The 22013-nt window shown below is 38.5% G+C and overlaps 1 protein-coding gene across 1 annotated transcript in view; it reads right to left on the minus strand.

Annotated features, from left to right (window-relative positions):
- The window catches only part of SIM1 (SIM bHLH transcription factor 1), a 75561-nt gene that overhangs the window by 40883 nt on the left and 12665 nt on the right, over nt 1-22013 (minus strand). The window contains exons 2-8 of the mRNA XM_088470962.1: nt 16021-16103; nt 15111-15200; nt 14639-14747; nt 14466-14551; nt 12322-12521; nt 10823-10929; nt 5666-5813 (exon numbers count right to left, since the gene is read on the minus strand). Coding sequence (XP_088327088.1) covers nt 5666-5813; nt 10823-10929; nt 12322-12521; nt 14466-14551; nt 14639-14747; nt 15111-15200; nt 16021-16103 — 823 coding nt within the window. The remainder of the gene's footprint in view (nt 1-5665; nt 5814-10822; nt 10930-12321; nt 12522-14465; nt 14552-14638; nt 14748-15110; nt 15201-16020; nt 16104-22013) is intronic.

A 22013-nucleotide genomic window follows, 5' to 3' on the forward strand; every position in this document is an offset into this window, starting at 1 on the left:
GCTGTGGACAGTGAAGAGGGAGGGTGGGAGTTAGGGCTGGCTGGGCTGTGTAGTGTAGTGTAGTGCAGAGTAGTGTTGTGCTGTGCTGTGCTGCGCTGTGCTGCTGTTGTCCACTACTTCAAAGTCCATAGGGGCTGGCTGTGTTGTGCTGTGCTGCTGTTGTTAATAGGGGCTGTGTCCACTACTTCAAAGTCCATAGGGGCTGGCTGGACTGTGTTGTGCAGTCAGTTCTCCATAGGGGCTGTGTCCACTCCAAAGTCCTGTGCAGTGTCCCAGTCCTAAAGGGGTGCTGTAGTGTTGTCCAGGGGGTGCTCTGTCCATCAGGGGTGCTCCCCCCAAGTGCTAAAAAAATTATATTTTTTGTGTGTTTGTGAATTGTGTGCGCAGTAGCCGCACGTGCATCAACAAAGTAGTGCCAAGCGTGCGCCTGTGTCATAAGTAAAGGGTCGGCTGGCTTGACCGTTAAAGGGTGCTGTAACCCCCAAAGTACACTCCAGTCCAAACCAAAAAAAATAATATTTTCTGTGTTTGTGACTTGTGTGCACTGTGGCTGCACGTGCATCAACAAAGGAGCAGCGCCAAGCGTGCGCCTGTGTCCCATAAGTAAAGAGCCGGCTGGCTCATTTCTTAAACGGTGGTGTAACCCACAAAGTGCACTACTCTCCAGCAAAAATAAAAAAATATTTTCTGTGTTTGTGTGCGCTTTAGCCGCACGTATATATCAATATAACATAAATGGAGGACCAAACTTTCTCCGATAAAAATAAAATAGGGAAAGATCAAGAACCACTTCCTCCTAGTGCTGTTGCTGCTCCTGGGAGTTGTTCATCATCCCAGAGAGGAAGTAGGAATATCACTACTTTTACTAAACAATTGACCCTCCAACAGTCCCTAGCGATGAGGATGAAGTACGACAGCAGTCATCCTGAAGCAAAACGTATAACTGAGGCCTTGACTGCTATGTTGGTGTTAGACATGCGTCCGGTATCCGCCATTAGTGCAGTGGGATTTAGACAATTGATGGAGGTAGTGTGTTCCCGGTTCCAAATCCCATCTAGATTTCACCTGCATCCTCAAAGCAGCAGCGACAAGCGTGCGTCTGTCTGTTAAAGGGTGGTGACACCCTCAAAGTGTGCTACACAAACAATAAAAATATTGTTCTTTTTTTCTCTGTCTTTGTGAAATGTGTGGGCTGTAGCCGCACCTGCATCCTTAAGGCAGCAGCGACAAGCGTGCGTCTGTCTGTTAAAGGGTGGTGACACCCTCAAAGTGTGCTACACAAACAATAAAAATATTGTTCTTTTTTTCTCTGTCTTTGTGAATTGTGTGGGCTGTAGCCGCACTTGCATCCTCAAAGCAGCAGCAACAAGCGTGCGTCTGTCTGTTAAAGGGTGGTGTAACTCTCAAAGTGCTCCAAAAAATAAAAAACTATTTTTTTAATGTGTTTGTGACTTGTGTGCGATGTAGCCGCACTTGCATCCTCAAAGCAGCAGCGACAAGCGTGCGTCTGTCTGTTAAAGGGTGGTGACACCCTCAAAGTGTGCTACACAAACAATAAAAATATTCTTCTTTTTTCTGTCTTTGTGAATTGTGTGGGCTGTAGCCGCACTTGCATCCTCAAAGCAGCAGCGACAAGCGTGCGTCTGTCTGTTAAAGGGTGGTGTAACCCTCAAAGTGCTCCAAAAAATAAAAAACTATTTTTTTAATGTGTTTGTGACTTGTGTGCGATGTAGCCGCACGTGCATCAACATAGTAGCAGCGCCAAGCGTGCGCCTGTGTCATAAGTCAAGGGGTGGTTTGGACATCTGGTCCGGACTGAAGGACGTGCCAACAATTTCTGACAAGTCTACTGTCACTGCATATGATACTGTCCTCAAAGCAGCAGCGACAAGCGTGCGTCTGTCTGTTAAAGGGTGGTGACACCCTCAAAGTGTGCTACACAAACAATAAAAATATTGTTCTTTTTATTCTGTCTTTGTGAATTGTGTGGGCTGTAGCCGCACTTGCATCCTCAAAGCAGCAGCGACAAGCGTGCGTCTGTCTGTTAAAGGGTTGTGTAACTCTCAAAGTGCTCCAAAAAATAAAAAAATATTTTTTTAATGTGTTTGTGACTTGTGTGCGATGTAGCCGCACTTGCATCCTCAAAGCAGCAGCGACAAGCATGCGTCTGTCTGTTAAAGGGTGGTGTAACTCTCAAAGTGCTCCAAAAAATAAAAAACTATTTTTTGAATGTGTTTGTGACTTGTGTGCGATGTAGCTGCACTTGCATCCTCAAAGCAGCAGCGACAAGCGTGCGTCTGTCTGTTAAAGGGTAGTGTAACCCTCAAAGTGCGCTCCACAAACAATAAAAATATTCTTCTTTTTTTTTCTGTCTTTGTGAATTGTGTGGGCTGTAGCCGCTCTTGCATCCTCAAAGCAGCAGCGACAAGCGTGCGTCTGTCTGTTAAAGGATTACATCGGTGACAGCATCCAAGTAGGCATGTCAGACAGTCCGTACCTGTACTGGCAGGAAAAAGAAGCAATTTGGAGGTCCCTGTACAAACAGGCTCTATTTTACCTGAGTTGCCCCCCCTCCAGTGTGTACTCCGAAAGAGTGTTTAGTGCAGCTGGGAACCTTGTCAGCGAAATGCGTAGGAGGTTGCTTCCACAAAATGTGGAGAAGATGATGTTCATAAAATGAATTATCAACTCTTCCAGGGAGACCAGCCTCCAGAACGTACAGAGGGACCTGTGGTTGTGGATTCCAGTGGGGACGAATTAATACTCTGTGAGGATGAGGATGTACACAACACTGAAGAGGGTGAGGAATCGGTGGATGAGGAGGATGAGGACGACATCTTGCCTCCGTAGAGCCAGTTTGTGCAGGGACAGATTAATTGCCAGCTTGTTTTGTGGGGGCCCAAACGAACCAATCATTTCAGCCACAGTCGTGTGGCAGACCCTGGCGCTGAAATGTTTGGTTTGTTAAAGTGTGCATGTCCTGTTTATACAACATAAGGGTGGGTGGGAGGGCCCAAGGACAATTCCATCTTGCACCTCTTTTTTTTCTTTGCATTATGTATAGTTCGGGGCCTAGTTTTTCAAACTGCCATCCTGTCTGCCACTGCAGTGCCACTCCTAGATGGACCACGTGTTTGTGCCGCCCACTCGTATCTCTTAGCATAGTCATCCAGCTACCTCGGTGCAACCTTTTGGACATAAAAACACTATTGTGAGGTGTGAGGTGTTCAGAATAGACTGGAAATGAGTGGAAATTAAGGTTATTGAGGTTAATAATAGCATAGGAGCAGAAAAACCCACAAATTCTGTGATTTTAGCTGTTTTTATGCTTTTTTTCAAAAAAATACAGATCCAAAACACAAAACCCAGAACCCAAAACACGGAAGGGTGGTTTTGGCAAAACCAATCCAGATCCAAAACACGAAGAAAGATCCAAATCCAAAACCAAAACACGAAAAGTGGCCGGTGCACACCCCTAGTACATTTACCCCTAGTTGTCAACCAGCTTTGTATTTAGTGCCAGTTACTGTTCCTATCTTTTATTATTATTATTATTATTATTATTATTATTATTATTATTATTATTATTATTATTTGAAAGTCCTTTCCTCTTATATACAGACTAATATTTCCTACATGCTCTGTATTCAAGACTTTTTCACCTCATCATTGAATATTATTATGTAATTACAATTGATATGCCTGTTACTAGTATTACACTTGTACTGAATATAATGCAAGTATCCCAATAAGGAGCATATATTTCAAAATTAACTAAAATGGGGAAATCATCATCATAATCCTCATTATCATTGTAGATTATTTATATGGAGCCACAGATAAGATAGAGGCTGACATAAGTGACATACTGTAGAGGACAAGACAGTGCAAACATTTCTGAGCTTGGTTCACAAACAGAGTTCTTAAAACAGCTGATCTGGAGTGATCCTGCTTTTCCTATGAGAGAGAGTCCAGTGTCAGACTTCCTCGCCAGGAAATATGGGAAATACTGCCTGGGACATTGCCTGAGAGCCTTGCCTACTATCCTATGTAACAATTCTTTCTACCCTCCTACTAAACCATTAAGCAGTGCGCAGTTTCGTGGACCCCTTTCCTAGGTGAGACCTTTATACCTCAGACCAACACTGTGAATGTCATACAGTCAATGTAGTTACAGTACATATTTAGTGCAGATATGTAAAATAGAGGAGTAATTAAGAGGCACGTGTAATATATCCTGCACCTGAACTAAATACGCAGATTCTACTCCTTTAACTCTAATGTTCGCTGAATTTAAGACCCACGATGAAAAAAATTATAACCTTTGTCCTAAAATAATGGATATTTAAATAGCAAGTCATTTGTTATATATCTAAAGCTGTGCTAAACTATGTTGAATAATAGTCCTGAAATGCATGAACTTAACTAAATTGTCCATCATGCTCTACATCACTCTTTTGCAGCAGACTATCATGCTAGGAGGAAAATGCTTCTCTAACTGAACAGTCAGTTTTGAGAGACATGCTGGCAGACTTGTTCAGTAAAACTGCTCTATGTGGATTGGCAGATTCATAAACTGGGTCAGTGTTAAAGATTTCACAGCAGCTGCTCAAATGGCTGTAGTCTTGATTTTTACTTGTATTAGATCCCATTAGTACACTATATTAAGTTGTCGGAAGGACTATAGCTGTCTGTCAGGAAGCAAGGAGGAAATACTTCTGTTTGCAGAGTTTTAGAGAAATTGCAACGTAACACTCTGCATTGCATTTTGCCTCCACTGTCCATATTTGAAAATAAAATGTTGGGATACAGTGGTGCTCTAACATGGGAGCTGGCCAAATGGGCTATCAGTAAGCAATGGTTTAATTTACTCTATGACGAGACTGCAACTGAGCAAAGTACAGAAGTCAGTACTATACCATGGTCCTGCACTAAACTGTCTACAAGCAGTAATATTCAACATGTATTGTATATTATGCATATTACATTATTTACAGATTAATGTATGTCTTTTTAGTGTTGTTTTGTATTGGTATGGTATAATTGTGTATGATCATTTGTGTGGTTTAGTTGTGTATGCTTCTCAATAGTTATTTACATACTTGTGTTTCATTTGTCCTGCAGTGTTGATTGCATGCAAAAACCTTAGTTATATATAGAACAGACACTATGGTATTCTCTGGCACTGCAGGCTCCCATAACAGCTGAGCGTAGATGTGGTTTATAATAATCTTTATATGCCTTATAGAGAAGTCTTGTTACATTACAGATACTGTATTCCCATGGAAAATCATCTTGGTCAAAGTGCTGCTATTCTCTCATGTGCCAGATTTCTATTAAATAAGTGCACATCAATGGCATCTAACTTCAGTTTCTTGTTATAAATAAGCAATAGATTAAAAAAAATATCCCATCACTTTTATTTTTATGGATTTATTGGCCAATCTGGTTCCAATTAAGACACTCAAACTGTACTGTACTGAAGAAAACCAGATGCACTGTTTAAGTGCTATATAAATATCTCAATACATTTAATGTGCGAACCATGAAGAACCAACAAAGGAGTTTTTCCCTCGGTAATGTCAGCCAAAAACATCACAGCATTAGCAAAGAAGGACACTGTTTATTAGCCGTTATGGAACACAATATGCCCAGGTTTACTTACGTAAGGACATAATTCACGCTGACAATACAGTGGGGTCTGGAGGATCGGCTGTTGTGCACAATTGTAGCATAGCTCTGCACCCACACCCAACCGCCATGTTTAGCCAGGAACCGATAGTACTTAGTCGTAACCTGTCCTTTCACCAGCACTGCAAAGAGAAACACAGACATTATTATTATTATTACCAGTTATTTATATAGTGCAAACATATTCTGCAGCGCTTTACATAGAATATCTTACCATTCACATCTGTCCCTGCCCCAGTGGAGCTTACAATCTATATTCCCTACCACATGCTCACACATATACACACTATGGTCATTTTTATGGGGAGCCAATTAACCTACCAGTATACTTTTGGAGTGTGGGAGGAAACCGGAGTACCCGGTGGAAAGCCACACAAGCACAGGGAGAATATACAAACTCCACACAGTTAGGTCCGTGCTGGGAATCGAACCCATGACCTCAGTGCTGTGAGGCAGTAACATTAAACATACTTTATTGTTGTGTATATGTCTGTAATGCAAGCCTATGTAGACTAAGCACCCCTTACATTCACAGATTGTATACTAAGCACCCCATACATTCACATAGTGTATACTAAGCACCACTTACATTCACATAGTGTATACTAAGCACCACTTACATTCACATAGTGTATACTAAGAACCCTTTACATTCACATAGTATATACTAAGCACCCCTTACATTCACATAGTGTATACTAAATACCACTTACATTCACATAGTGTATACTAAATACCACTTACATTCACATAGTGTATACTAAGCACCACTTATATTCATAGAAAGCAGTAAATACTAAGCACCACTTACATTCATAGAGAGTATACTAAGCACCCCATACATTCACATAGTGTATACTAAGCACCCCTTACATTCACAGAGAGCAGTAAATACTAAGCACCCCATACATTCGCAGAGTGTATACTAAGCACCACTTATATTCACAGAGAGTATACTAAGCACCCCATACATTCACATAGTGTATACTAAGCACCCCTTACATTCACATAGTGTATACTAAGCACCACTTATATTCACAGAGAGTATACTAAGCACCCCATACATTCACATAGTGTATACTAAGCACCCCTTACATTCACATAGTGTATACTAAGCACCACTTACATTCACAGAGAGTATACTAAGCACCCCATACATTCACATAGTGTATACTAAGCACCCCTTACATTCACATAGTGTATACTAAGCACCACTTATATTCACAGAGAGTATAGTAAGCACCCCATACATTCACATAGTGTATACTAAGCACCCCTTACATTCACAGAGAGCAGTAAATACTAAGCACCCCATACATTCGCATAGTGTATACTAAGCACCTCTTACATTCACAGAGAGCAGTAAATAGTAAACACCCCTTACATTCACATAGTGCATACTAAGCACCTTTTACATTCACATAGTGTATACTAAGCACCCCTTACATTCACATAGTGTATACTAAGCACCCCTTACATTCACATAGTGTATACTAAGCACCACTTACATTCACAGAGAGTATACTAAGCACCCCATACATTCACATAGTGTATACTAAGCACCCCTTACATTCACAGAGAGCAGTAAATACTAAGCACCCCATACATTCGCATAGTGTATACTAAGCACCTCTTACATTCACAGAGAGCAGTAAATAGTAAGCACCCCTTACATTCACATAGTGTATACTAAGCACCTCTTACATTCACATAGTGTATACTAAGCACCCCTTACATTCACATAGTGTATACTAAGCACCACTTACATTCACATAGTGTATACTAAGCACCTCTTACATTCACATAGTGTATACTAAGCACCCCTTACATTCACAAAGTGTATACTAAGCACCACTTACATTCACATAGTGTATACTAAGCACCCCTTATATTCACGTAGTGTATACTAAGCACCCCTTACATTCACAGACTGTATGCTAAGCACTTCTTACATTCACATAGTGTATACTTAGCACCACTTACATTCACATAGTGTATACTAAGCACCTCTTACATTCGCAGAGAACAGTAAATAGTAAGCACCCCTTACATTCAGCTAGTGTATACTAAGCACCTCTTACATTCACATAGTGTATACTAAGCACCTCTTACATTCACATAGTGTATACTAAGTACCCCATACACTCACGTAGTGTATTCTAAGCACCCCATACATTCACAGACCAGCAAATAGTAAGCACCCCTTACATTCACAAAGTGTATATTAAGCATCCTGTACATTCACAGAGTTTATACTAAGTACCCTTTACATTCACAGACCAGCAAATAGTAAGCACCCCATACATTCACATGAGGTATACTAAGCACCCCGTACATTCACAGAGTGTATACTAAACACCCTCTACATTCACAAAGTGTATAGTAAGCACCCTTTACATTCACAGAGCAACAAATAGTACACACCCCATAGATTCACAGAGTGTATACTACGAACCCCTTACCTTCACAGAGCAGCAAATAGTACACACCCCATACATTCACAGAGTGTATACTACGAACCCCTTACATTCACAGAGCAGCAAATAGTACACACCCCATACATTCACAAAGTGTATAATAAGCACCCCTTACATTCACAGTGTGTATACTACGTACCCCTTACAGAGTTAATACTAAGCACCCCTTTCATTTTCAGAGTAGCAAATAGTAAGCACGCCATACATTCACATAGTGTATACTAAGTATCCCTTACATTCACAGCCATAAAACAATTAAAAAAATTACAACCTTGTCTCTTTTGTCATATTAAAAAGGACAGAAATAAGACAAATAATAAAGATTATTACCCAGGTATTGTAATCCTACATTCATAGATAATAAGAGGTGCTAGCTTTCAAGATGACTCCCTTCAAAGGTAAAAAATTATAGCGTATTGGGCATGTCAATAAATATTTGTTATAATACTTATATGCTCATCAAGGGATATTCATGATATACATATGAAGCCAATGATTGCATGTAATTCATGGTACATTGTGAAATATCGAAGACATTGCGGAATCTAAATGTTTACACCATGAAATGGGAAATAATGTATACTTTGTACTGGCATAAACAAGGCTGCTGTAGTCAAGTTCTTGTGCAGTAAGGACAGATCGGCAATTTACAACTTTACATGATAATCTAATATATTGCAGTGTGCATGATCTTTCATTTAATCCTAAACCAGATCTTTTAGAAACTAAAGTGTACAATTTTAAAACAAATGGAAATGTGTGACAATATAATTTTATCGTTATTAATCATTATATTAGGGTAAATGTATAAAGAAAAATAGTATGAATAAATACCTCTTTCATATATGAAATTCTGTGAGACAAACAAAACAGCTACATCATGCATGTAAAACAAATTCATAGTATATATAGAAATGTATTCTGTATTTACAATTAAACACATTCTGATAATGAACAAAAAAATACTTTTATCATTTTTACATAAATACAGTTTTTTGTTAATAAAATAACCAAATAAATCTAATGTGATACATAATAAAGTCTACATTTGAAAAAGATAAATAAAATATAACAGATTACATCACATTTAAATATGTATCATGTATATTTATATATATATATATATATATACTCATGTATATATAAGATTTTTGAAAAACAATATAAATATTAACAGTTCAATGCAAGAAAAAATTTCATCTTATATACATGAGCTCATGGCACGAAAGTCATGCAAAACCAATAAGGCAATTTTATGCACAACGGCCCTGTGGTTCTTATTATGCATTGGGCGCAATAGCAAAGGAAGGAACTTAATTTATGTATTCATGTATTAACAGTTTCTTATATAGTGCAGCATATTCCGTTGCGCTTTACAATTGGAAGCATTAATAGAACAAAACTGGGTAATAACAGACATATATATTGGTAGGAAGGCCCTGCTCGCAAGCTTACAATCCATTAATGAACTGAGCTGTCCAACAGTAAATGACAATAATATAATCTTACATAAGAGAACTCTAGTGACAAGTATATACATGAACATTAATAAATATACAGAATTTGTATACATGCAGTGTTTACCAACATTTCTATAGATGAGCATTAGTGAGTCAGTTACAATTGTAGATCACATCATTAACTAGCAATGTATCACATTTGTGTCTTTTTACAATCTAGTTTCACGACACAATGTGCACAGGAAGTATCCATATCGCCTTAGATGGATTTATGCACATCCCTTGGCTTGCATGCTTTGCTGTCCCTGTGCGTGGAGATCACTGACTATCCATGATTATATATTACAGAACATTAGATCTGTATTTATGTAAATTGTCATATTGTGGATTTATATTTTCAGTAAGTTGGTTTATTTTCACTATATCTGTGTGCACAATTTATCTTATGTGCCCATAAATGAGCACAGGGTGCAGCATTTTACATTATTAATGTCACTTCCAAAGGGGTATTAAAATTGACAGTAAAAAAAGCCCTTTGCTGCTGTAACGGGACACAATTACATTTTCCATATTTTAAACGCTTGGTTATATCATTATCTTACATACACAAAAGAAATCTTATTTTTGCAATGTTAGCACTTAGATCATCACACAAATGTGACTAGATCATTATTGATTGTGGAAAGCCCCAATCTCCTCATTAGTTAGAAAATCATCTAAAAAAAAGCCTTTTTGCAAATATTCCATCTTTACCACACCACACAAAGCTGTGCGCAATAATGCAAAAACAGGTGCAAAAAGCACAAATGTGATTTTACAACAAAGGAAGTACCATGTAAGCACATAGGCACATGACAGAGCAGCACAGACTTATCACAAATCGCTCTCAAAGAATTTTGAAATAAGTGAAAAGTCACTAAATAAGCACAAATAGCATAACAATAAATTACAGACCATTGTACTAGCTCAATTTATAAACTTTAAATAAACGTTTACCAGTACAGTGTGGAGCAGAGCAGTATTCTCCAAAATAATTATGTGAAAGCTAATAGCAAAGACTGCACGTTCTGTACTGGAACTCTGCACATCTGAACGCAGTCTATTTTGCAGCAAATGTCACAGTAACATCACTTATCTCTAGATTTCAGCTAAAAAGTCTACTGATGCAAATTAATGAATACTTAGAATTCTTACATAAGTGATGGGCACAGCGCAGGTGGAATGTGTCGCATCCATGGACATGATGATATAATGTCTTTTCAATCAGATCTTGAGGTTCATATCCAGTTAACTCTGCAACTCTGTTGAAGATAAAATGCATAATTAGAACATTTCATATTCACCTTTCTAATTTATGAAACACATATCCTGTAACATATTCTTGGTGGATCCGTGTTCACCTCCAATCCTGTCCAATAAATTGGGGAAAAAAAGGTAGTGTGGAGAAACACTCAAGCTTCTGAAAGTTATGGGCTTAAATAAATAGCCATTTACTCTATTATATTATATTATACACACATCCTCCTCAAAAGAACTAAATAGTACATACTGTTGCAAATCTCTCTATCAACTCTTACATTCTATGTAGTGCTAAATACAAGTCATAGTTCAATCTTTTTATTTACAACTGGTATACTAAAGAGGGGAAGCCTTGACAAAGAACACAGAAGTCATTCACACCTGGGTAACAATGCAATTTAGGAGTAAATGACAGTGCAGGCAGGCATATTCTATGACTGTTTGGAATGGGGTATATCAGGAGCAGAGTGACTTACAGGACAGAAATCAGTACAGCTTCCCAAATCACTGTGGTTTCAGAAATCACTGCAGAATGAAATCAGTGCAGAACTGAAATCATTGCAGAGCAGAAATCTCTGCAGACCAACATTGGAGAGCATGGCATAAGAAAATGTGCTTGGAGGAAATGAGTAACTGTCAGTGAAGGCGCAGTGTGACAGTTGATCCTCCGACTCACTGCTCTTCCATTGGAGGTCTGCCTGCCCCCCACTGGTATATATCAGTCTGTGCCTTCAGATCAGTGCAGTTTTAGGCACTGGAATACATACAGTGAACTTGCTTAAACCAAACATTCAAATCGGAGACTCCACAGTCTACTTTGTAGAAATCCATGGCCCTGACAAACTACAAACATAGCCAAAAACCTAATCCTGATCAAACTACACCACCATGTCAAATTTTGTGGAGCTAGGTACAAAACTCTGGCTGTGCATAAAGGACAAACAGACAGACGTACATACACACACACTTTCTCGCTTATTATATAGATATTATCTAATAACTTTTTTATATCTTAAACTAAAGTGAAATTCACATATTTGATATACAGCACAATATCATGGTACACCAAAGAAACCCATCAGTTGTTAGAAAGCTTCTCTCGGACTATTGACTGGTGAAAGATAATAGCAATTTGTTTTTGTTTTTTTAATCACCTGCAATGTTTACTATCTACCTAGTTAATGAGGCAAACCTGTAGGTGGGATGTCGCCATCCCACCTTCCTTTACCCTTTGCATTTTTGGGCACCCTTGTGCTCATTCGGAGCGGTGGCATACTCCCAGGTGTTAGGCAGCTGTGTCTATTTAATTTTAATTACCTATTTATCCTATAGTAGTTGGTATACACTCCATTTTGGCGTTTGGTTATTTTTCTGTATCAATGAGGCAAACTTACCTGGAGTCTAGAAATATGAGCTTCATGTCAAGGCTGGCTCTGAACATGAACATATTGCTATGGAGTTTGATCTCAGTGACCGCACTGGGAGGAAGGGAGTGGCCAACAGCCACCAAGCCTACATTCTGGTAACAGCCATCAAAAGGGGACATGTCCAGGCTGTACTGTCTGATCTTGAGGTATCCGCTGCAATGAATCACCTGCAATACACAAGAATGAGGACCTCATGTACCATCATAATAGAAATGTTGCTCTCCCCATATCTGTTGTATTAAAACCAGGGATATGTAGTAAAACCAGCAGAGATGTATCAAACCTTGATTGGTTGCTATGGGCAACTTATATACTTTAAGGGAAATTCAATTTTTGTTTATCGTGCAGTAAATAGCTCCAGCTTTTATGCCCAGAGTAATTAAATTAATTGACATTTTCCCTGTGCAGTGAACCGTTAATGAACACTAACCCATAGATTTCTCACAAAGTGCTGGAATCTATGATGGCAATTCAATTAGGTAATTGAATGCGCTGCCTGATTTAATTAGCTTAGGGAACCCCGCACACTAAGCCTGAGGGTGAATTTTTCCTCGTAGCCTCAGTAGCTGCAAGGAAAAATTGGCATTAAAATGCAGACTGTATGTTAAAGCATGGGGAAACAATACATTCCACCACTTTGGGTGGAATCTATAGGTTACAGTGTGTTAACTCATGGTTTACCGTGTGGGGAAAATGCCATTTAATTGAACTGCACCAAGCGTAAAAAACTGAGCTATTCCCTGCGCAGCATTTTAACTTTGATTTTTCCTCGCAGTTTAACATGGCTGCAAGGAAAAATCCAATTATGGGACTAAGCATGCTGGGTTCCTGCAGCTTATTGAATCGGGCAGTGTGTTCACTTGGCTGTGGGGTAAACTGTGTGCCTAATTGAATTCCGCCCTTTATCTCTCTCAAAGGTTTGATACCTCTCCCCTTCAGTCCTGTACAGTATGCTCCCTGTTGTGTTAGTATACTGTATATGCTGACTCAGCAAGTGCATCCTAAACTCTAAGAGCACTGGCGTGCGCAGCACATTTCATTAAGATATGCACCAAGGGAAACCTAGAGAGGATTACTCTGCATGGAGAGGCATATATAGCACTTCCCAGGGGCATGCCTAACAATACTTTCATATCTTCAATCCACTCTCATTGTCATGTCCCACAATCCCCCATATCATGTACCCCAATCTCTTTCCATATCATCATATCCCCATCAATCCCTCCAACTCTTTCCTGTCACTTACCTTGCCAATCATTAGTGCCCCAATCTCTATTATACCAAACAGAAGTGCCCAAGATGAAGTATTATATATATATATATATATTGTGTGTGTATATATATATATATATATATATATATATTCAGAGAGAGAGAGAGTGAGAGTTGAGAGTTAAACCCAAAGTGAAGGGAGGATGTCACTGCGCTGCTGTCACAATGCTGTTATTAGAATACCACTGGACCAGCAATTTTGCTGTCAAGCAAATACATGGCATTTGGATGTGGCTGGACACACCCTGGACCCTATGTGTACATGGCTATAACTGAGAGGCTCAAGCTATACAGTCTTTAATAGTCCATCCAGTCCTATTTAATAGGGCTATGTGGTCTGGATAAAGTAGTCACGTAATGAAGGGGGGCTCTGATTGTTACAAGTGAGGACATTGTAGTGAACAATCACTTTTGTAAAGGTGTAAATACCATATTGGAAGCAGAAGTGGCTGCTGTGAGACCCACAGTTTGGAGGTCCTATCCCTCTAATATGGCTATGTCTGAATTGGTGATGTTTGAATTTAGCTCCAATGTTCAACATCAGTCTTTAAAATCTAGATGAATATCAGTCTTTAAAATATTTTGATTTGTTTTTCTTTTTTTCCAGTAGGCTAATAAAGACAGTTTACATTAAAAAAATAATACTTAGTTACATTTGAAGTAACTGTTTGAATTGAAATGTTTGCTCTGTTTTTGGTGGGTGTGTTTTGACATGAAATATGTAACACTGTTACTGATTATGGAGCTCATACCCTGCAAAAGAATGTACTTGGCTGTAATAGTTAAAATCACAGTGTTCCAAAAACTTAGCAAATGAGCCACTATTGATGGCAACCCACCTTATACCCCCCACAGGTCAGACCCGCATTCCTCTTTGCCAGCACACACTTCATCCGTAGGAAGAAAGAACGCTCTATCTCATATTCTGCAAGACAAGCAAAGTAATGTTACTGGTACTTCCTAATCCCTTGGCTTTCACATAATCAATTAACAAGGACACCCAGTAGTTTACCCTGGACAAAGTGGGAGTGGTAGGGCTGGTGGGCTGTGAGCACTGCAGTCATCTCATCATGATCAGCTGGGTGAATGTACTCATAGATGCTATTTCCAGTCAATTCTACCTACAAAATGAGATGATTTTCATTGTACATGATAGTAATATAAATGTACAACGCATGAAAAAAAAATCAGGATTACAATAATAATAACCAAATGGTCCCAATAGCTGTTATAATCCTATGACATTATTCATCAGGGAGTTCAAAGAAGGAAAGGAAGTAACATAGACAACAAGCATCACTGAAACATTTATTAAAATGCTACGGCTCCCCTAGTGGATCTGGGAATATTGACACAGTGTAATCTTCCACACTGCTAATCTATCAGTGTTTGTCTGATGATAACAATAGCTACAGAACACATCGCCTCATTAACACCTGCAAGTGTGAGTAATTGTACATGCACAAATAGTCACAGTCACCTACCTGCGATAAGCCCAGGTGAACTGAAGCAGTTTCAGAGATATACATGATTTTCCCATCAGGTGCCACCACAAAGATGAAACCATCTAAGGTCTAAGTGCGAGAAGGAAAAATAAAGTAAATGGAAAAATCAGACTCCCCTGTCTGTATACACAGAGAGCAGCAATTTAAATACGATTTACATTTAGGAAATGCAGGGGTGGTCACATGTCCCTTCACCTCTATTTTAAACACCTCATTGTTGAATCAAACATGGTCTGAGGCAAGAGAGTGCTATATGGGGAATGGGTTTAATCTTCTATTGTTTAACATATCAAAAGCTTATCACCTGTAAACACTGTGCAGATATGTGACTCTCAGCAGGAAAAGTGGCTTTAAGGTACTACAATGCAGAAATCGACTTTTCAGACTATTCTGTCTCTCACTTCACTGGTGTCTGATAAACAATTTATACAAGTAACAACAGGGGATTACATATGTATTTTCCTAAACACAACACTCATTCATTCTAGTACAATCTTATTTCCCAGACTTTGTATTCAGCAACAGTATGGTAAGAAGAATCTCCTGCCTTCATGGAAGCAAAGTAATATAATATACATTTCCCTATATGGCATAATCACAAGTGTCTTATTTATATATCAACAATACATAATCACTCACAGTGATTCATAATAATTAGTGCTTAAAAGCTAATAAAACTTCAACTACATACTGATACTAAATGAAGTAACAAATACTTGTAAACCCCAATTAATTATGGAATGGTAACATTGTTTTTACTTCATAGCAATGAGGCTAAAAGGAAAACACGTGAAAGTTTATAAATTGCAGTAGATGATTAATGATTCACTGAAAGGTCTGCATTCTTTAATCATTTATTGGATATAGTACTTTTCCCTAAATGTAATACCTGCAAAAGATGAGATCCCAGCTCTCGACCTACATTATCCAAGGAACTGGGCCTGCTGGAATGGCCCCAGGCTTCTCCAAGTCCTGTATGCATAAACAAACAGAAGAAGTGGTGAGAAAGCTGAATATGGACTCCTGGACCCAGAGGTCACATGCTACATTATCTCACTGCAAACAGAAGCTTTTCATTCCCAGAACAATTCATTTCAGATGAAAGGCTGTCTGGACAGCTGGAAACAACACAAAGTATGACAGTTCTAAGAAACGTATACATAAATAAGATGAAGATGGTCACATTTATAACTTACAGCAAAGCCACTACACCAAAACAAGAAACTACCCATTCTAAAGGTCTGTGTAATCAATTTAATAAGGAAAAAACTAGAAGCAACTGCAATAATTATTCTCAATGTAAATGTGGACTTTAGTGGGGGATGTGTGTACATACAGAGACAGAGAGAAAGTATAGAAAATTATATGACAACAGAAATCAGTGACTCCTTTTATTTTGTCTTTAAATGGTGTATGTAAAAAATAAAAAAGAGGAGTCCATTAAGGAAGGTTTTCTACTGTACGCTTCAAATAGAGCCCTTTTATTGCTCTAATGCAGCAAAGAGAGATCTGGAATTGCCCTTTACGCTGGGTACACACTTTTACAATTGCAGGCTGATCGGGTAAAACTGTCCCGATCAGCCATGCAGTCTGTCCCCAATGTGACTCCCTGTCAGCCGCATACACACTGCGCAGACATAACACAGTGTGTACGGGCTTCTATGGGAACGGGAGGTCGACCCGATATATATTAAACCGTACATAATATGCGACCTCCCGATCCCAACCATTGCAGGGGTGTTAAAAGACGTTTATCAGCTAACACTACTGCATCGGGACAGAAAACACACCTTTACAATGCAACGCCCATTCTCTCGATATGGATGAACAGCCCGATGATTGTATAGGTGTGTACTCAGCTTAAGATGCGACATCCCAACCGTTGCAGGAGCATTAAAAGATGTTTATCAGCTAACACTCCTGCATCGGGACAGCATACACACCTATACAATCCAACGGCCGTTCTCTCGATATTGGATGAACAGCCCAATGATTGTATAGGTGTGTACCCAGCTTTACAAACATGGCTGCATGTGGTGATTCCCTTCTGAATGTAACCGGAGGTTCTCTGACATACTGTAAAACGGAAGACAAGATAGCAGAGCTCACCTCCTACAGCATGTTCTACAGTGTGTTTTTTAATGTGTCATATACAGTATTAGAGCTTTTTAAAGTTTGACAAGTTTTATTATGAATTAGAAATTCATCTACAGGGTGTTGATGGCCAGTTAGAATGACATACTGAATGGGTAATGGCAGGGTGCAACATTTCTACATATGTTGTGTAGTACATTCAAGTAAAGACACAATAATACTATGCCCTATCTTCTACAGCACAGTATTTGGGGGTTTATTCCACTGTGATAGGCACTGAAAGGGTTTAAACAATTGTAATGTGTGAATAAATCATTTAATTTATCATTTAAGATATAATTGAAAGTTATAAAATTCTTACTGTGTGTTCCCCAATTGTATATTAATATATATTCAATATGATTGTGTAGAAAAAGCAATAATTTGTGCAGAACTGAAAAGACTGGTATGTGTGCAGCTAGCAAGATTTATTGTTAGAAACCTTGAATAGGAATTTGGGTATTATTTGCTCTATTGATAAAGCTTTGATAAAGTTAAGCTTATGGGAGGGTAAATGCATTTTCCACTTTCCTCAAATCATCTCTCAACAATGTTGACCACTGTATCAAGAAATAAGGTCCCTACTTTGGGACTCATAATGTCACCTGGTGACAAAAGATAAACCCAGCCATTTTAGAGAATGAGTCTGTCCTGTGACTGAATAAACTAGGAGGCAGATGAGAACATGTATGCCATGCCCTATTGGGCAGGAGACTTTACATTCCACCAGGTGTCTCATTAACTCCATAACTCTCATCTTACTGCTATCAAATCATTATCTCAAATAGAACAGTCTAGTTTCATTTATAAGGTAATGATTGATTGATTGATTGATTGATTGATTGATTGATTGATTGATTGGTTGTCATTTATTCATATATTGCCTGTATACTACAAAGTTCTTTGCAATTAGGAACAAAAACAGTAATAAAACAAGGCTGGGCATTAACAATGTGGTAAGAAGCTCCAACTTACAATGCTGTAATCTATCGGATAAGGGTTGCTTACTAGGGTCCCACAGTGTAACCTGAGTGTACATATCCTTATGGTCACCTATGAATAAATACCCCAAAAATCTTGATGGCCCAGAGAACATACATTTTTACCCATCATTAAAATGATGGCCCAATGGTTTCTTTTCAAAATTTACCTTTTATACAATTACATCATTTTACAGTAGGTACTCCTGTAAGGGCTCATGTACAAAGGAGGTTTTGCAGATGGATTATGGACAATGGATGTTGCATATTCTATTTTTCATCCGCCAATTATGAAAACAAAGTCCCTATTCATTATATCAAAGGTATAAATCTATACTCTCTATTTGCAAATTCTGTTAACTGATGTAAAGGCACCCATAATGCATGTACAAACAAGAAAAATGTAAAAAAATAAGTAAATATTTTAGGTGTGGTTTTAGCTGGGTTTGGTAAGGTAATATATTTTATAGTTTATATATATTTTATAGTTTAGCAATAATAGGATTTTGTTCTAGTTTTCATCTAAATAATTTTACTGCACAGGATGTGTGGGACTAATCAACTGGAATGGCTCACTAATTTGTCTGCAACAATGTAATGTAGCACTACAAGGCAACTTGGTTGTCTTCCTTTCTTATTTTCTAGTTACATACGCTGAGATTAAGCAGGGCAAATTCATCATTACCAAACTGACCTGGCAGACTTGATCTCTATTACATCCCGCCCATAGTACCTTAATCCACCTGTATAATTTTCTTTACTAACTTCCATTTATATAATGGGAAGGAGACAGTAGATTGGTGGTCTAACATTCCCCTGTTGAGCATCATGCTACATAGCATTTATTGAATGAGGAACATGAGTGTTGGTATTAAGGGCCCCAAACATTTGCTGGTCAATTCACTGATTGGACCAGAAACAGTCACAGCCATCGATGGTGGCTGTTCCGGTGGGGAAATGGTGAATTCCTACATGTTAAAAATCCCCAATTTGCTGATTACAATCAGATATTGATTGTGAAATCCAGCTTGTTGGATTTCACCAATGCCCTGTCTGGGGATTAGTGAATTGGCCCACTACATGGCTGATGTATGGGGTCCTTAAGTGCATTGTCTTTGAACCATTTTGTTTTTGTTTTTCATAGAATCAATAACAAATGAAAATGTCTTCCAATCTGGACATTTTTTTAATACTTTTTTAAACTGAAGAACTAATGTATATTATTCTAGATAATTGTCTATGTCATGCAAACTAACATTTAAACATTGTGTATGGTGTACAGATGGATTTCTACTTTATTGTGATCAGGTTTCACAAATTAACATTAGAACAATAGAACAAAAAACAATACCTAAAATACATAAAATAATACCTCAATAAATATCTAGAAATAAATAAGTTAGGGGCATATTTACTAAAATGTTGCCATAGCAACCAATCATTTATCCAGTACAGTCTAAAAAAGATAGCTCCAATCTGATTGGTTGCTATGGGTAACACCGCAACTTCTCCTTTTCAGAACTTTTAATAAATGTACTCCGCAGAAGTATGCCTTCTTGGTGGTCCCCCTTAATACCAATGATCTTGTTCGCAAATTAGATTATCAGTTAGACAGTGTAATGCTGGTCACACATGGGGGAGATGTGTCAAAACTTTTAAAGAGGAAAAGTGGAAAGGTTGCAAGTTGCCCATATCGACCAATCAGCTTCTAGATGACATTTATCTAGTACATTCTATAAAATGCTATGGAGCTGTGGACAACATCTCACCTATATTATGATATAACATCTTATATTGGTCAATTGGCCTGATGTTGCAGCATGTGGTTCAGCATCTGCAGTGCAAAAGGGACCACCCAATTATAATCCAATAGAAATTAATTAATTATTGGGCATGTAGGTTGTGGTTAGAATATGAATCTAATGACCCTTATTTTTGACTGCAGTCATCTTGTATTATCAGTATCAGGCCCCTGGAATACAAGTGTCTCCAAATTGGACAATCAAGGCAAGAGTTATGATTGGCATATATGTGGCCAAGTTAACTATTAAAAATAATGATGACCAATGTAATCGTATTAATGGGAATATTTGAAGGTGGGTCAAATGTTTCATTTCTGATTTTAAGGAACAAATAGGCAACAGCCCTTTCTACTTGAATCACATTTGATTTAGAATGCTGAAAAGTTAGGTCAGCTGATGACAATTGGTGCATCTAATTCAATGAGAGAATTGTCTGCCATATTCTTATTAGCAATTCAATCATTTAGTCTGGGCATCAGCAAAGAGATCTGTGCAATTTGGCCATTCATGAGAGTAGACAGATTAACAGATGTGACTGTTCAAGACTCATTCCAAACAACAGAATTGTAACATATATGGGCACAAAGTTACTTCATGTGGATATGAGGTGTCATATTTACTAGACAGAGAAGTATTCTGTAGCAACCTGTAGCCTGGATAGGACAAGCTGGAGAATTCACATTATCTTTTTGTTTCCCTGTAAGGAGATATGAGTAACCCTTTCAGAAATAAAGCACATCGAAACAATTTCACAGAGCACATTATGTTAAAAGTGCCTGTGTCTCCTTCCCTTTCAATAAATTAAGCTTATAGCACATGCTGCAAATTGACCCAAAATTTCCAGGTCTGACCCCAGCCAAAACCGACCAGATCACTTTCAGGCAGGCTCATAAATCTGATCAGAGGATGTCTCCAATTCTCCTGTATTGGCGGTCATCTGCCAGCCACCCTGTCAGACCCCCGTACCCATATGATTAGTTTGCCCTGAGTGAACACCGAAACGTTTAGTTCAGTTTGGTCACCAACGTGTGTGGCCAAATCGTATACAAATCTTGTCCACAGTCCGCACCAATGGGGATAAACTGGTAAACGATCAATCTGGTTAATGCAATAGCTGACCGCTGCCTGCAACTTCTGTATATACTGTACGTTTGCTAGGAATGTATGTGTGAATCGTTGTGCGTTATAGTATTTGATGCTGTGCTTCATAATTAACAATTATATTTTCATTACGTGTAATCTATGTAAATATTAAACACAAGTGGATGGAGATGAGCAGATACAGCGACTGAGGGACACAAAATACAACGGATCGCATACATACTAACTACTAACTTTGCATATCTAGGATATTAGTAACACAACTAGTGACCCTTGGCTACTTTGTGGAGGAAAATCTCTTATGTAAATAAAAAAGGGTGTAGAAACAAAAGCAGCACCACCTATAAAAATCATCATTTATGTAGTAAATGTGTGGTAGAAACGATATATTTATGTAGCTTTTCTACATGCAAAGGACTGATCGAAGCAGTGAACTGTATATAGTCGGGGGACTGATTGTACGATCAGCAGGAGTCTCCTGATTGTGAAGTTATTTTCATACAACGCCGGAAACGTACGTTGGTTTCACTAATTGTAGTGTGTTATTGTGTAGTTGTGTTAAAATGCAAAGTAAGTGTTTAATGCGTGAAATAGAACACACATTTGTCTCTATATTTAGCCTCAGAGTGGCTGCAGCACTACTCTAACATATTACTATAGCTGGATACCCGAAGCTCCAGCTAGATGCTGCTCTCCTCTCTTTAGATGGTTGAAATGTCATCGTCGTTGTGTCCCTGGCTCTGCCATTAAACGGGGGTTTGATACTGACAGAGCTGTGATTTAACACAATAGCCATACCCTGTGTCAAGAACACAATAGCTAGCGTGCTGCTAGTCCCATCAGACCTGCAGACACTGGCTGATAGC

The sequence above is a fragment of the Taudactylus pleione genome, unplaced genomic scaffold (genome assembly GCF_031769625.1).
Source record: "Taudactylus pleione unplaced genomic scaffold, aTauple2 ptg000015l, whole genome shotgun sequence".
NCBI lineage: Eukaryota > Metazoa > Chordata > Amphibia > Anura > Myobatrachidae > Taudactylus > Taudactylus pleione.